Below are 12,669 nucleotides of genomic sequence, written 5' to 3'. Positions count from 1 at the left end.
AACTCTACATTTTCCATTAGCCGACACTTTATGACAGCATATTCCTTCAATTGTCTCATTAATGACGTCGATTACAAAAAGGATGCACACGGGTCACAGAAGATTCCTTAGATGGTGACTATACGCCTCCCAGAATACATATTACTTTACTCGACAACTTCTAACACCTGACATTCTCTGTCACCTCATGATTGCAGAGGTTATTAAAGGTGGTATATAGAAGGGTCCTCTTTAATGGCAAGGTATACTTTAATACGCTTTAGAACATATTCTTATCACACACATTCTCTGCTACATATCTACTATTCAATTTTCCACTTGAGTATCACACTGATTTGAGCGTCGGAGGGTCTAAGACCAAGGACCCTTCTCTGATTTTTGGCACTAACGTTTATATACTCTCTTGATTGTACGCAAGAAGAATTTTCGTTTCCGCTTGCAGCCCCAGTTTCAATCTAAAGTCTTCATTTAATCAACATCGTAGTCATCTGTCCAGCGCGCCATCTCTTCTTCTTCTTCCAGAAAAGATAAAAACTAGACTAGATAAAAACAAATAGTCAACAAGGATATTTAATTTACTACCATAAGGATTTGCTAACCTTGGCAAATTGCAGGATCATGAATTTAAAAAATTGCATGTTTCTTCTGCGTTATACAAATACATTTTGTTCACCAATGAGCATAACACTGTGTGTGTGTGTTTTGTGAACATACTATCTAGTTATTGTCACAAAACAAGATGACGAGCAATACACATGATTAGGATAAATGGGGGATGAAGGCACAATTGAAGCTACACAAGGTACACAAATATAAATACAGGTTAGTAGTTAATAGAAAGAATTGTATGCATCATACAAAAAGATTAGTATGAATTTGAGAGATAAAATACATATGAAATAAGGAATAGCTGCGTACGTGATGCAGAGAACGAGCATATATGATATAAACATACGTGCACATACCTTGCAGACAGAATTTTATCCACGATCACGAGATCTTCATAGAAATTTCATCCTTTTAACCTTTTTAGCTCACATACGATACAAAATTCTAAATATTGGTATTCACTATAGTAATAAGTCGATGGCTCAGTGGTCGATCTTTTACTAGTAGAGAATGTTAGTCCACCCTAATCCTATAAGAGAAAAGGGGCGTCAGAATGTTAGTTTTGAATGGATCAATCCTACAAGTGAAAACTTTCTTTTTTTCTTTCACAGTTCTGGAACTTTGAGTATACGTCTTTTTTTTTTCCCATCATCTTAACTATATATCTTTGGAACTATTACCTGAACGTTTTGTAAAAGAAAAAAGGTTGAATCTACGAGGTAAAATTAAAGAATGACTAGTTTTCAAACTTACTTTGAACCCCTGGCACTGGCACTACTGGCGGAGCTCTTATCCAAACACTGAATGGAATCAAGTAGTCAAACTTCCGCTCAGATTACCATGATTAAGTATAATAAGCCCTCTCCACGTAGAAGCAGACAAGCAATACGACAGAGATCTATTAGACACGATGGCGCTCGGATTTGTACGAGCCATTATTAATTAGCAAACCCCCTCAGGATCATGGATGTCTACTCCAAGATCGAGATGTAATTGAACAGTGGCAGCTTTTGCGCATGTCCCCCCGGCACGTCCGCCATTTTGTATTACTTACCGCCTTTAACATCAACATCTCTGCCACCAGATCCTTCTCCTCCTACTTCTATATATACCCATGCCGGTGTTTCCATTTAATTTCGCTCCACTGATTTCATTTTCAGTCTCTTAATTCATAGTGAGTAATAGAGCGAGAGATTGAAAAGCTACGAGAAGTGGGAACTGAGAACAGGGTAGAAGATAATTTGGTGGCCAAAAAAGATCAGGGATGAGTATGGAGGCGCGGGTGGGCGCCAAGTGTGGCCGGTGGAACCCGACGGTGGAGCAGGTGAAGGTGCTGACGGACTTGTTCAGCTCCGGGCTGCGCACGCCCACCACCGACCAGATCCAAATGATCTCCACTCACCTTAGCGCCTTCGGCAAGATCGAGAGCAAGAACGTCTTCTACTGGTTCCAGAACCACAAGGCCCGCGAGCGCCACCACAAGAAGCGCCGCCGCGGTCCCCCAGACGATGTCGACGGAGACGGCGCCGGGGACGGCGATCACCATAAACCCAGAACTAGATGCTTCCCCGCAGGTATATTACTATAACTAGCTAGTTCATCACACCACGTCCAGTCCATGCACGCGACCGAGTCTATCCCTTTTCCTATCTTAGTTAAAGATTAATTCGTTGATGATTAAATTTTCAGGGCGCGCCAAGGACAAGCAGGAAGTATTCTGGCAGCGGCCGGAGATCAAAGAGACGACGGAGACACTGGAGTTGTTTCCTTTGAAGTCATCCATCTCAGAGGAAGAGAAGGTTATCGCCGTGAGAGGCGAGCTCTGCGGGCGAACGTTATACTTGGATGCAACTGGAAGAGATCATCCGCCGTTGGATTTGCGATTGAGCTTCAATTACGTAGAGTAAATAATTTAATTTAGATGCATCCTTCATCCTGCCTAATATTTCTTTGCATGCAGTGCCACTGTTGAGTTATTGTACTTGAGACGCACTAGGATTCAAAAGATCGCTAGCTAGCTTCATGAGCTGTGTTTCAAATATCTGTAGATTTGTTTTCCGTTTAATAATTTTTTTTTCCTTCCGAGTACTATTGTTGGGTACGAATCGCGTGGGAGCACATGATCGTCGGACTGTAGTGTGGTACTGGCTCTTTAGAATTCGTGTTGACTTGCTCTGCAAGTGTGGCTGACTGCATGCATATGTCGCTCCATTTTGCTTCTGCTTCTGCTTCTGCTTCTGCTAATTAGATAATTAATATCCATTGCTATCCGTTTGTCAACGACTTCCTTTAATTTTGCTCCAAGTGATGAGAAAAACAGAAAAGCAACAATCTTCCAAAATGCAGATTTATATACAACTTAACTTGGAAGTAAGACTAGTTAATTAGAACTGAATATTCATAAAGCTCTGAAACTATATATGGTTTCTTTTGGATTATATACAATTTTCAAGTCCTTATGCAGTACATTACCACAAAGATGGGAGGAATTTAATTACGTAGATAAGTGTTGTCGTTTTATGTTAGTTTTTTTTTTCTTTGTTGTATACGTGTTGAATAATCATGCATAGAGCAAAGGATATATTTGTCTCGCTACACTATTGTTATTAGAGCATGTCGAAATTGAATTGGTCTACTTTTACCTTCTCCTTGCTGCAGGCTAAGTTCCCTTCAATCCTTCTTTAGGCGGGAGACAGAGTGACAGGCATGCTGTAGCAGATCAAGCTTGTCCTTCCATCTCGCCAAATAGGATTTTTACTTCATCTAAGTACTGATAATGTCGACCTTTTTCATCAATAAATTTTATTATTATTATTATTATTATTATTATTATTATTTAATTGACATTTATTATTCTATTTATATTGATTAATTTTAAAAATGTTCAATTTAATTTTATAAAAAAATTTCATCTACCAAGATAAATTAGGAAATGCTAACAATTAGTCTAGTGTTCTTAGATCAATCATCAATTAAAAAAAAATTATCCATTAATTTGCAGAAGCTTATATTCAATTCTTAGATGTCTGAGAAACTGAGTAGATACCCATGTCCATTCATTAATTCTCTTGTTTTGGAAAAAAAAGTGATATCGCTGTAAAATACCGGAAAAATGACGAATATTAATAAGGGAATTTTTCGAAATTTTTTGGACATTTTTCGGGAATTTTTCGGAACTCATACGGACGAGTTGACGGGGATAAAAACGGGGCCCGAAAAAGCCTATTCGGGCTACCCCATTTAAGTGAGAAAAAGTTGTTTTTTTTTACTTTTTCTTTTTTAAATTCCTTTTCTTTATTCTCCTCACCGAAAACTCTTCTCCTTACCCAAGCCTTCTCCTCTTCTTCTCTCACGCCCGACGCCGGCCCTAACCGCCGGCCCTAACCGCCGGCCGGCGGTCTCTTCCTCCCCGAAACCCGAAGCCATTGCCTCTTCCCTTCTTCTCTCCCCCGCGCGTGCCTGCCGAGCCTCTCTGCCGATTGGGTCGTGCCCTAGTACTGCCGGCCTCCCCTGTGATCTTGCGCCGCCGTTGTCACCCACAGCCGACTGGAACAGTGTGTCCACCCCGCCGAGCCTAGTTCTTCCTCTGTGTGCCACTGCCGAGAGCGAGCAGTATTGAGTCATGCCCTAGACTTGGTTCACCGCCGCTCTAGCGAGTTGGTCTTCAACCAAAGGAAAAACTCCAAGCTCTAGTGGCTTCACCGTGACCTATACCTCACCATCGGATCTTCCTGCTTCACCACTAGCTGTCGGCAGAGAGAAAGCAAGAAGGTATCGGGTAAGTAAGGTTTATTGGATTTGGATTTCAGATTTGGTACAGGATGTGTGCTCACCGGGTGGATGTCTGTGGTTGTAGAATCAGTGTAGCTCCGGCCAAGAATTTGCGACAGTAGGTATTTTCAACTAGCAATTTCCAGCAGCAACCTCCTTGCTGTGAGGATTGAGGTAAGGTGTAGCTTGGTTGGAAATTCTGTATGTTTAAGAATGTGGATTAATTACTGTTTTGGTTTGTTCGTTTTGTTCGAGCAGCAATTTATCTTTGCTGGCTGTAAACAATCCTAATTGGGTAACAACTTTGTGACTTCCAGCAGCGGTTGAATTGAGGTAAGGTTTACTATTTTGATCTTTGTGTTAGATTATTGCTAGTTGTGTTAGCAATAATTATTGATTTAGGTTTAGAAGTTGTATAGCGGTGTAGTTGGGGTTAATGAAACTAACCCTAACTGGTCAGTGGATTAGAAATTAGTTTATCTATTTGTTTATAATTAAATTAGTTAAACTGTGGGATTTAACACAGGACTTTGACGCGAGACGAGTATCTCGGAGTCAGATTGGACCTTTCTATTTTCGGAGGCGGGTACTTTTGACTTATGTCATTTGATATGCTTAGTAATTAAATTAACATGTTGCATTAATTGTGTTTCTTATCTGTTTTCGGTTAATCACTACCCAAATCTTACATGCTTGATTGATTGATTGGTTTTGCATCTCAGATATATTTTTACCTGTTTATACATGCTTATAGGGGTAGTGATATGTCATGCTTGACCATGTTCAGGACCTAGGTTTTATACCTTCTGTATACCTTTGGATTGTTTTGGATTCGTTGACCTTTGATGCATTTTTATATATATGTGGATTAGGTCAGGATATTCTTGTGGTTAGTGCCATGCACCATTTGCATGATTGCATGCTGTGCGATAGTCCGCTCCATTATTGTTGAGCACATCGCCAGTTACATGGATCTGCACACACCACCACTCATGGGTTTGTGGTCGATTCAGGCTGAGTGTGTTGCAGCAGGGACTCTGTTAGGCACCGTTGGTCTGCTCATGGGTAGTGTGACACAACGTGTTATCCGACAGGGATTCCTCCCCGTCTTTGAGTACCGGGAGTTAAGAGCATTGCGCTCCCCCATCTATGATTTGGGGTAGGAGGATAGGTGTACTCCGACAGCATCCCGTCCACTCGGTCACTCATCAGGAGTAGTGACGACAGAGTGCACGGTTGTCACAGCCCTACCCACTCGGCCTCACTTTTGTATGAGATGATCGGTGGCGTCGGGGTGACCAGGATCAGGCGCATCATATGCATGATGCATTTATTGTTTGTGTTTGTGTTTGCTGCATTTATATCTGCATATTGTTTGATACCTATGTTTGACATGCATCCAGGATTTATCCTCGGACTGTTTGACCTTATACTCAGGACCTGGTTAGTACAGTATTCTCCTGTTTATTTCAGATGCATTCTTATCTTTCTTATCAGGAGACTGTACGCATGATTAGTGCTAGGTGTTGTTTCTTTACTTTGCATATCAACTGTACCTGCTGAGTGTTGGACTCACCCCGCCTCCATTGTTGATATTTTCAGGTTGATGCTGTCAGGAGGGAGTTCCAGTCGCTAGTCCTCACTGCACGTAGTGCTGGTCCTGCAGACCTCCAAGATATATTTGGTTTTCTTTGGTTTCTTTCTGTTATAGAATGTTTGAACTCGTTATGTTCTAGATTTATTTGCTTATGGACATGATATAGATTTTATTATATCGATGGATTTGGATTTGGTTTTTATTCTACTACATGCCTGCCTGGATGGCAGAAGAGGTGAGTTCGTCGGTTTTGAGCTTTACGAGTGTAGTTGAGTAGGGTGGTTTTGAGTCAGAGTATTATTACTGCGTGGTTGTGTCAGCCAGAGGCTGAATATATATATAAACTGCGTGGTGATTGATTTTTATTATTGTTATGATTCCAGCCGCATGTGGCTGAGTATTTAGTGCTTGTAGAAAATTTTTGATTGTCCGTACAAATGGGAGATGTTGTTATTTTCTCCGGGCGCGACAATTTAGTGGTATGTATGCGATCTTTTGTTTTCATATTTTTGATTAGATAACATATTTATTTAGTATCGTGAGGCGTAAGTTCATGTACTTGATTGGATGTATTATGGATTTTGAGATTTATCGATACAATTCATTGGTATCGAGCGGTTATGATACCTGCTTTTGGTGTTCTGGAGATTTATCGGATACCTGTTGTTGGTATTCTGGATATTTGGTTAGCCAGGTTTGCGAGTCAAACTGGGCATTTTCGGATTTTCGATATGGTTATGTTTCGGATTTCCGTTTCGGATTTATATGGATTTCCGGCGATTTTCTTGTTCGGAATTTTGAGGTCAGAAGTTGGGGACTGGACAGCGATGGAACATCTCCAGACGCCAAATAGGTATGATGTTTATTTTATGATAGTTAAGACAGGTATTAGCATTCTTTATTTAGTACCTGTCTGGTTGCTGTAGAACATATTACTTGTGATGGGTTAGCCATTGAGGATGGTTGACCTTAATAGAGATAAAGGATTATAATCTCTGGTGATATTTCTTATCATACATCAGTAGTGTTAGCTTCTGTTACTACTCGTAGGAGATGGAGACACATACTAGCCTCTGCTATTGTTAGCTGGGTAGTGGATGATACCTACATATTCCTGTTGACTTAGCCAGGAGAGTTTTATATTCATATCTTTTGGATATTAGGGTACCAGGTACGATGAAAATTGATCATTGGGGGTTACCATGTTTGATCATTGTTGAGAATGATTTGAGGTTGAGGGATATTGTGAGATCAGATATTATGATATGTTGATTTCTAATGATTTATGAGAGTAAATGTTATGTGGTTGTCTGATGATCAATTACTAGATATTTGTTTTGATGATCTATTAGTGGATAACTATTTTGATGATTTATATTTGGGTTGTCATTGATGGTGACATAGTGAGTGTCATTTATGATATTCACAGGTTTGATGATTATGGTTGGTGATCAGATTATAAATTGGGTGCTGGAGAGTTTACGGTTGAATGTGCCTATGATATTTTAATAAATCTGGTTGGTTATGGATAGTTAACAGGATGAAAAAAAAAATTGATATATGCTTCCTCTGATATGGGAATATGTGGATAAATAATGATTGATGTTTTGAATGCTAACTTGCTCTCATGGGGAGTAGAGATTTATTCATCTGATATAGTGTGGGCTGATGTTTTTGAGGATGAAGATGAGAGTGTCTTGATGTTCTTAAATTCTGATTTTTTTTTGAGTCGTACACATTTATACATATGATATTATGTGGTTGGATATACCTTAGTTGCTTGTGGAGGATTAAAGTATTCTTGATTAGTTAGTAGATGAATGATTTAGTTTTGTTGGTTGATCAATAGAGGATTGCCATGATCTATTTTTAGAGGTTCGAACCTTTAGCTTATTTGTGCTTAGTTATGTATCTAGAGCACCTTTGAGTACATGTTTTGTACTGACGTGGGAAGGACTGATTTAGTCAGAAATCATTTTCAGCTTGGATAGTTTATAAAGGATCGATGTATCCTATTCTATGAAGACTTTGACCATGAACTGTATATACATGGTGGGATAACTTAGAGGGTGCATTGGAATATGCGACCCCGCTGATGTAAGGAAGTGTAGAGCTAATTGCTTAACACTTATGGGATACAATCGTTACTAGTGTAAACTGGAAGAGTACATTTGGATTTATGATGATAAAAATTTTTCCCATTGGATATAGTCTTGGTAGTGTATGACATTGACTGGCAATGTTATACCACGGTGTGTATATTTTTCTTGTCCAATACCAGTTTCCTTTGAACCTAGAGCAGGGTTGTTACTGGATGATTAGGCTGTTTTATTTTGGGTTGTTTTTGATTGATGTATTCATGCTTGATACATATGCATGAATTTTGTTTAGATATACCGGTAACCCATGAGTGTTGGTAGCATAAGGTTGGTCTCTTTGATTGAGCCGGTATGCTGATTTTGCATATATATCATGATTGTTTTGGGTTGTAGGAGTCCTGTGGTAGACAGTCCATTTGCAAGTAGTATATGTATCCATGTTCTGATATGATTTGAAGGTTCCTTGTGGATCATAGATATGTAGTTCGGTGTATGTATCTGGAGGTATTATTGAAGATAGCTTGTTGATTAAATCCGAGATGTAGTATAAGTACATCGGTGGTGTTTTGATGGAGGCATTTTGTCGATTTAATCTGAGTTGTGATATGTACATATGTGTTTGGTGTGGTATTTGATGTAACTTTTTGATTATGTTTGATTTGTGAGTGCACCTGAGTTTAGTGTGCTTTATTGGAAGTATATGTTGGTTATACTCTTGGCATAGGTGAAGATTGTCATGTGAGTGTTGTTTGTGGTGTATTGTTGATTTTACCTGCATTGATTTTGCACACGTGTTCGGTATGTATTATTGGAGGTATCATACTGAATATACCTGAGTTGTGAGTATGTTTGGTGTAAATAATTGGAGAATTTTGTTGATCATACATATGTTGTGTGAGCATGTGTGCTAGGTGTATACATTGGTAGCAGTATGATGATTTTACTTATACTGAATGCAGAATGTGGAGTTACTGCATTATGTCATTTGTTGAATTAACCCATCAACTAATTTTCCTATCAGTGGATGACCCACTAGGATGTTGATAGAGTTGATGATGGATTTGATTAGTTACTAGGTTGTTATATCCTAGGCTAACCACAGCGAATTGTGGTAGAGAGATCTTGTACAGTCTCTAGCTTGATAGTTAGGTGCCTTGGGGTACTTAGGTATTGTTTTGTGGTGGAGCGTTGCTCCCACATATCACGGATTGTTGGTAGCGGAGCATTGCTCCTATATTATTTGCAGATACATATTTCAGATTATTTGTGGTGGAGTGTTGCTTCCACATATTGAGGATTTCTTGTGGTAGAGCGTTGCTCCCACATATGTGGTGTTTTCTGTGATGGAGCGTTGCTCTCACACTGGAGGATCTATGCTTAGAGGATTTATATCGTTGATGATTATATTACAGATTTATTGTCAGGGATGTTATGGTTAAGAAGGTTTGTGATACAGACATTATGTATCTTGGTTTTATCATTAAGGCTTGCAGAACCTTAGATGTTTTCAGAGACTGGATGATTTTGGTATTCCCAGGATGTTTGGATCGGTTTACATTGTCTTTGTTGACGATGTTGTGATTTATTTTGGATCCACGGTGAGTCACGCACATCATCTTTGCATAATCCTAGAGATGTTTCGATGGAAATGTCTAGATGTGAAGATCAGTAGTGTGTATTTTGGTTGTCTTCTGTGAGATGTTTGAGCCACACATCACCAATAGAGGTATACCGTGGTTCCACATGAGATCGAGATTGTTACCGTCGGGAGTAGACGGAGTCAATAGAAGAGGCTTGCAACCTCCTTTGTTTGGCCGATATTTCCTGAGATACGTTGAGGGTTTCTCACGGATTGCTATGCTACCTACACGCCTGATCATGAAATGCATGAAGTTTACTTGGATTGAGGATTGCAAGATCAGCTTCTAGGAGCTGAAGCGGAGACTAGTGTCGGCTTCGATTTTTGATTTTTATCTTCTGGAGAGGACGGATTTGTCCTCTACACCGACGCGTTTCTACAGGGTATGGGTGCTGTTCTGGTGCAGCACGGTAGAGTATTCTTATATGTTTCTCGATAGTTGAGGGAGTTTGAGAAGAAAATACTCAGTTCATGATCTGGAGTTGGCTGCTATTATTTTTGCCCTGAAGATTTGGCGGCAGTACCTGTATGATGTTACATTGAGATTCTCACTGACCATCGGAGTCTCAGAAGGAACTTAATCTTCGACCGAGGAGATAGATGGAGTTCCTGAAGGATTATGATTGTACCATTAGCTATCACCTGGGAAAAGCTAATGTGGTTACCGATGCACTTAGCTAGAGGTCCAGAGGGACTTTAGCTTGCCACCAAGTTGTGGTCATAGATTTGATTCAGGATTTCTTTGAGTTAGACATTGAGGAGCAGGGACATACAGAGCAGGGTATTCTTGTTACCATAGTTGCTCAGTCGTCGATCAGGACGAGAATCCGAGAGACCCAGTTGTTGGGACCTCATAGGGCTCAACGTGAGGCAGAGTTGGTCCGTATTATCAGACGGAGGATGTCAAAAGCATAAGACTGCCAGAAGAGTTATGCTGACCCGAGTCGGAGACACCTTGAGTTCTCCATTTGCGGCTATATATTTCTGCGAGTTTCGCCCACGAAAGGGGTGAAGAGATTTGACCTCAGACGTAAGCCAGCTCCGCGGTACATTGGACCTTTCCAGATCTCGGAAAGGATTGGAGCAGTAGCTTACATATTGGCACTACCACCGTCCCTATCAGGTGTGCACGATGTATTCCACGTATCGATGCTGAGGAGACACGTGCCCGACCCGACACATGTGCTGGCAGATATTCCAGTTCCCCTTCAGCCTGATGCTACTTATGAGGAGGTTCCGGTACGGATTATTGACCGGAAAGAGCGTCAGTTGCGGAACAAGACTATTCGGCTGGTTAAAGTCGGATGGCAGCATCATTCGGATGAGGAGGCTACTTGGGAGCTCGAGGATACGATCCGAGCTCGATACCCCCATCTTTTCACTTGAGGTATGTGATTTTGTTTACCGTTCAGCATTTATTGTTGTTATTTGTTATTAGTACATGCTGATGGTAGATACTGAAATTTGGGGACCAAATTTTTTTATTAGTAGGGGAGAATGTAAAATACCGAAAAAATGACGAATATTAATAAGGGAATTTTTCGAAATTTTTTGGACATTTTTCGGGAATTTTTCGGAACTCGTACGGACGAGTTGACGGGGATAAAAACGGGGCCCGAAAAAGCCTATTCGGGCTACCCCATTTAAGTGAGAAAAAGTTGATTTTTTTTACTTTTTCTTTTTTAAATTCCTTTTCTTTATTCTCCTCACCGAAAACTCTTCTCCCTACCCGAGCCTTCTCCTCTTCTTCTCTCACGCCCGACGCCGGCCCTAACCGCCGGCCCTAACCGCCGGCCGGCGGTCTCTTCAACTTACCCTTTCTTCCTTTTCTTCTCTCCCCACGCCTAGGTCAAGCGATGTAGAGATTGGCGATGAAGGATCCAAGGTGGCTACTCACTCGAAGTCATGGAGCCAGTGATGCGCTAGTTCTTTTTTCCCTCGCTGTGGAGATTCCGGAGCCACCACAGCCGACGGCCGAGCCTCTCTGCCGATTGGGTCGTGCCCTAGTACTGCCGGCCTCCCCTGTGATCTTGCGCCGCCGTTGTCACCCACAGCCGACTGGAACAGTGTGTCCACCCCGCCGAGCCTAGTTCTTCCTCTGTGTGCCACTGCCGAGAGCGAGCAGTATTGAATCATGCCCTAGACTTGGTTCACCGCCGCTCTAGCGAGTTGGTCTTCAACCAAAGGCAAAACTCCAAGCTCTAGTGGCTTCACCGTGACCTATACCTCACCATCGGATCTTCCTGCTTCACCACTAGCTGTCGGCAGAGAGAAAGCAAGAAGGTATCGGGTAAGTAAGGTTTATTGGATTTGGATTTCAGATTTGGTACAGGATGTGTGCTCACCGGGTGAATGTCTGTGGTTGTAGAATCAGTGTAGCTCCGGCCAAGAATTTGCGACAGTAGGTATTTTCAGCTAGCAATTTCCAGCAGCAACCTCCCTGCTGTGAGGATTGAGGTAAGGTGTAGCTTGGTTGGAAATTCTGTATGTTTAAGAATGTGGATTAATTACTGTTTTGGTTTGTTCGTTTTGTTCGAGCAACAATTTATCTTTGCTGGCTGTAAACAATCCTAATTGGGTAACAACTTTGTGACTTCCAGCAGCGGTTGAATTGAGGTAAGGTTTATGATTTTGATCTTTGTGTTAGATTATTGCTAGTTGTGTTAGCAATAATTATTGATTTAGGTTTAGAAGTTGTATAGCGGTGTAGTTGGGGTTAATGAAACTAACCCTAACTGGTCAGTGGATTAGAAATTAGTTTATCTATTTGTTTATAATTAAATTAGTTAAACTGTGGGATTTAACACAGGACTTTGACGCGAGACGAGTATCTCGGAGTCGATTTCTTATTTGGGGCGGGTACTTTTGACTTATGTCATTTGATATGCTTAGTAATTAAATTAACATGTTGCATTAATTGTGTTTTTTATCTGTTTTCGGTTAATCACTACCCA

At 40.8% G+C, this 12,669-nt stretch overlaps 1 protein-coding gene across 1 annotated transcript; it reads left to right on the top strand.

Annotated features, from left to right (window-relative positions):
- Nucleotides 1–1,769: 1,769 nt before the first annotated feature.
- LOC122000806 (WUSCHEL-related homeobox 9-like) lies at nucleotides 1,770–2,596 on the top strand. The gene is made up of 2 exons (XM_042555270.1): nucleotides 1,770–2,183; nucleotides 2,299–2,596. Exons 1-2 carry the CDS (start codon nucleotides 1,874–1,876, stop codon nucleotides 2,514–2,516), a joined length of 528 nt encoding a protein of 175 aa, XP_042411204.1. The 5' UTR covers nucleotides 1,770–1,873; the 3' UTR covers nucleotides 2,517–2,596.
- Nucleotides 2,597–12,669: the final 10,073 nt, after the last annotated feature.

This window comes from Zingiber officinale, chromosome 1A (assembly GCF_018446385.1).
Source record: "Zingiber officinale cultivar Zhangliang chromosome 1A, Zo_v1.1, whole genome shotgun sequence".
Classification (NCBI taxonomy): Eukaryota; Viridiplantae; Streptophyta; class Magnoliopsida; order Zingiberales; family Zingiberaceae; genus Zingiber; species Zingiber officinale.
This window is presented reverse-complemented; position numbering and strand designations above follow the sequence as displayed.

Excerpts from the sequence above, each read along its gene's own strand:
- LOC122000806 (XM_042555270.1), top strand. The coding sequence starts at position 1,874 with ATGAGTATGGAGGCGCGGGTGGGCGCCAAGTGTGGCCGGTGGAACCCG. Across the intron at positions 2,184-2,298 it reads AACTAGATGCTTCCCCGCAG|GGCGCGCCAAGGACAAGCAG; the intron begins GTATATTACTAT and ends TTAAATTTTCAG.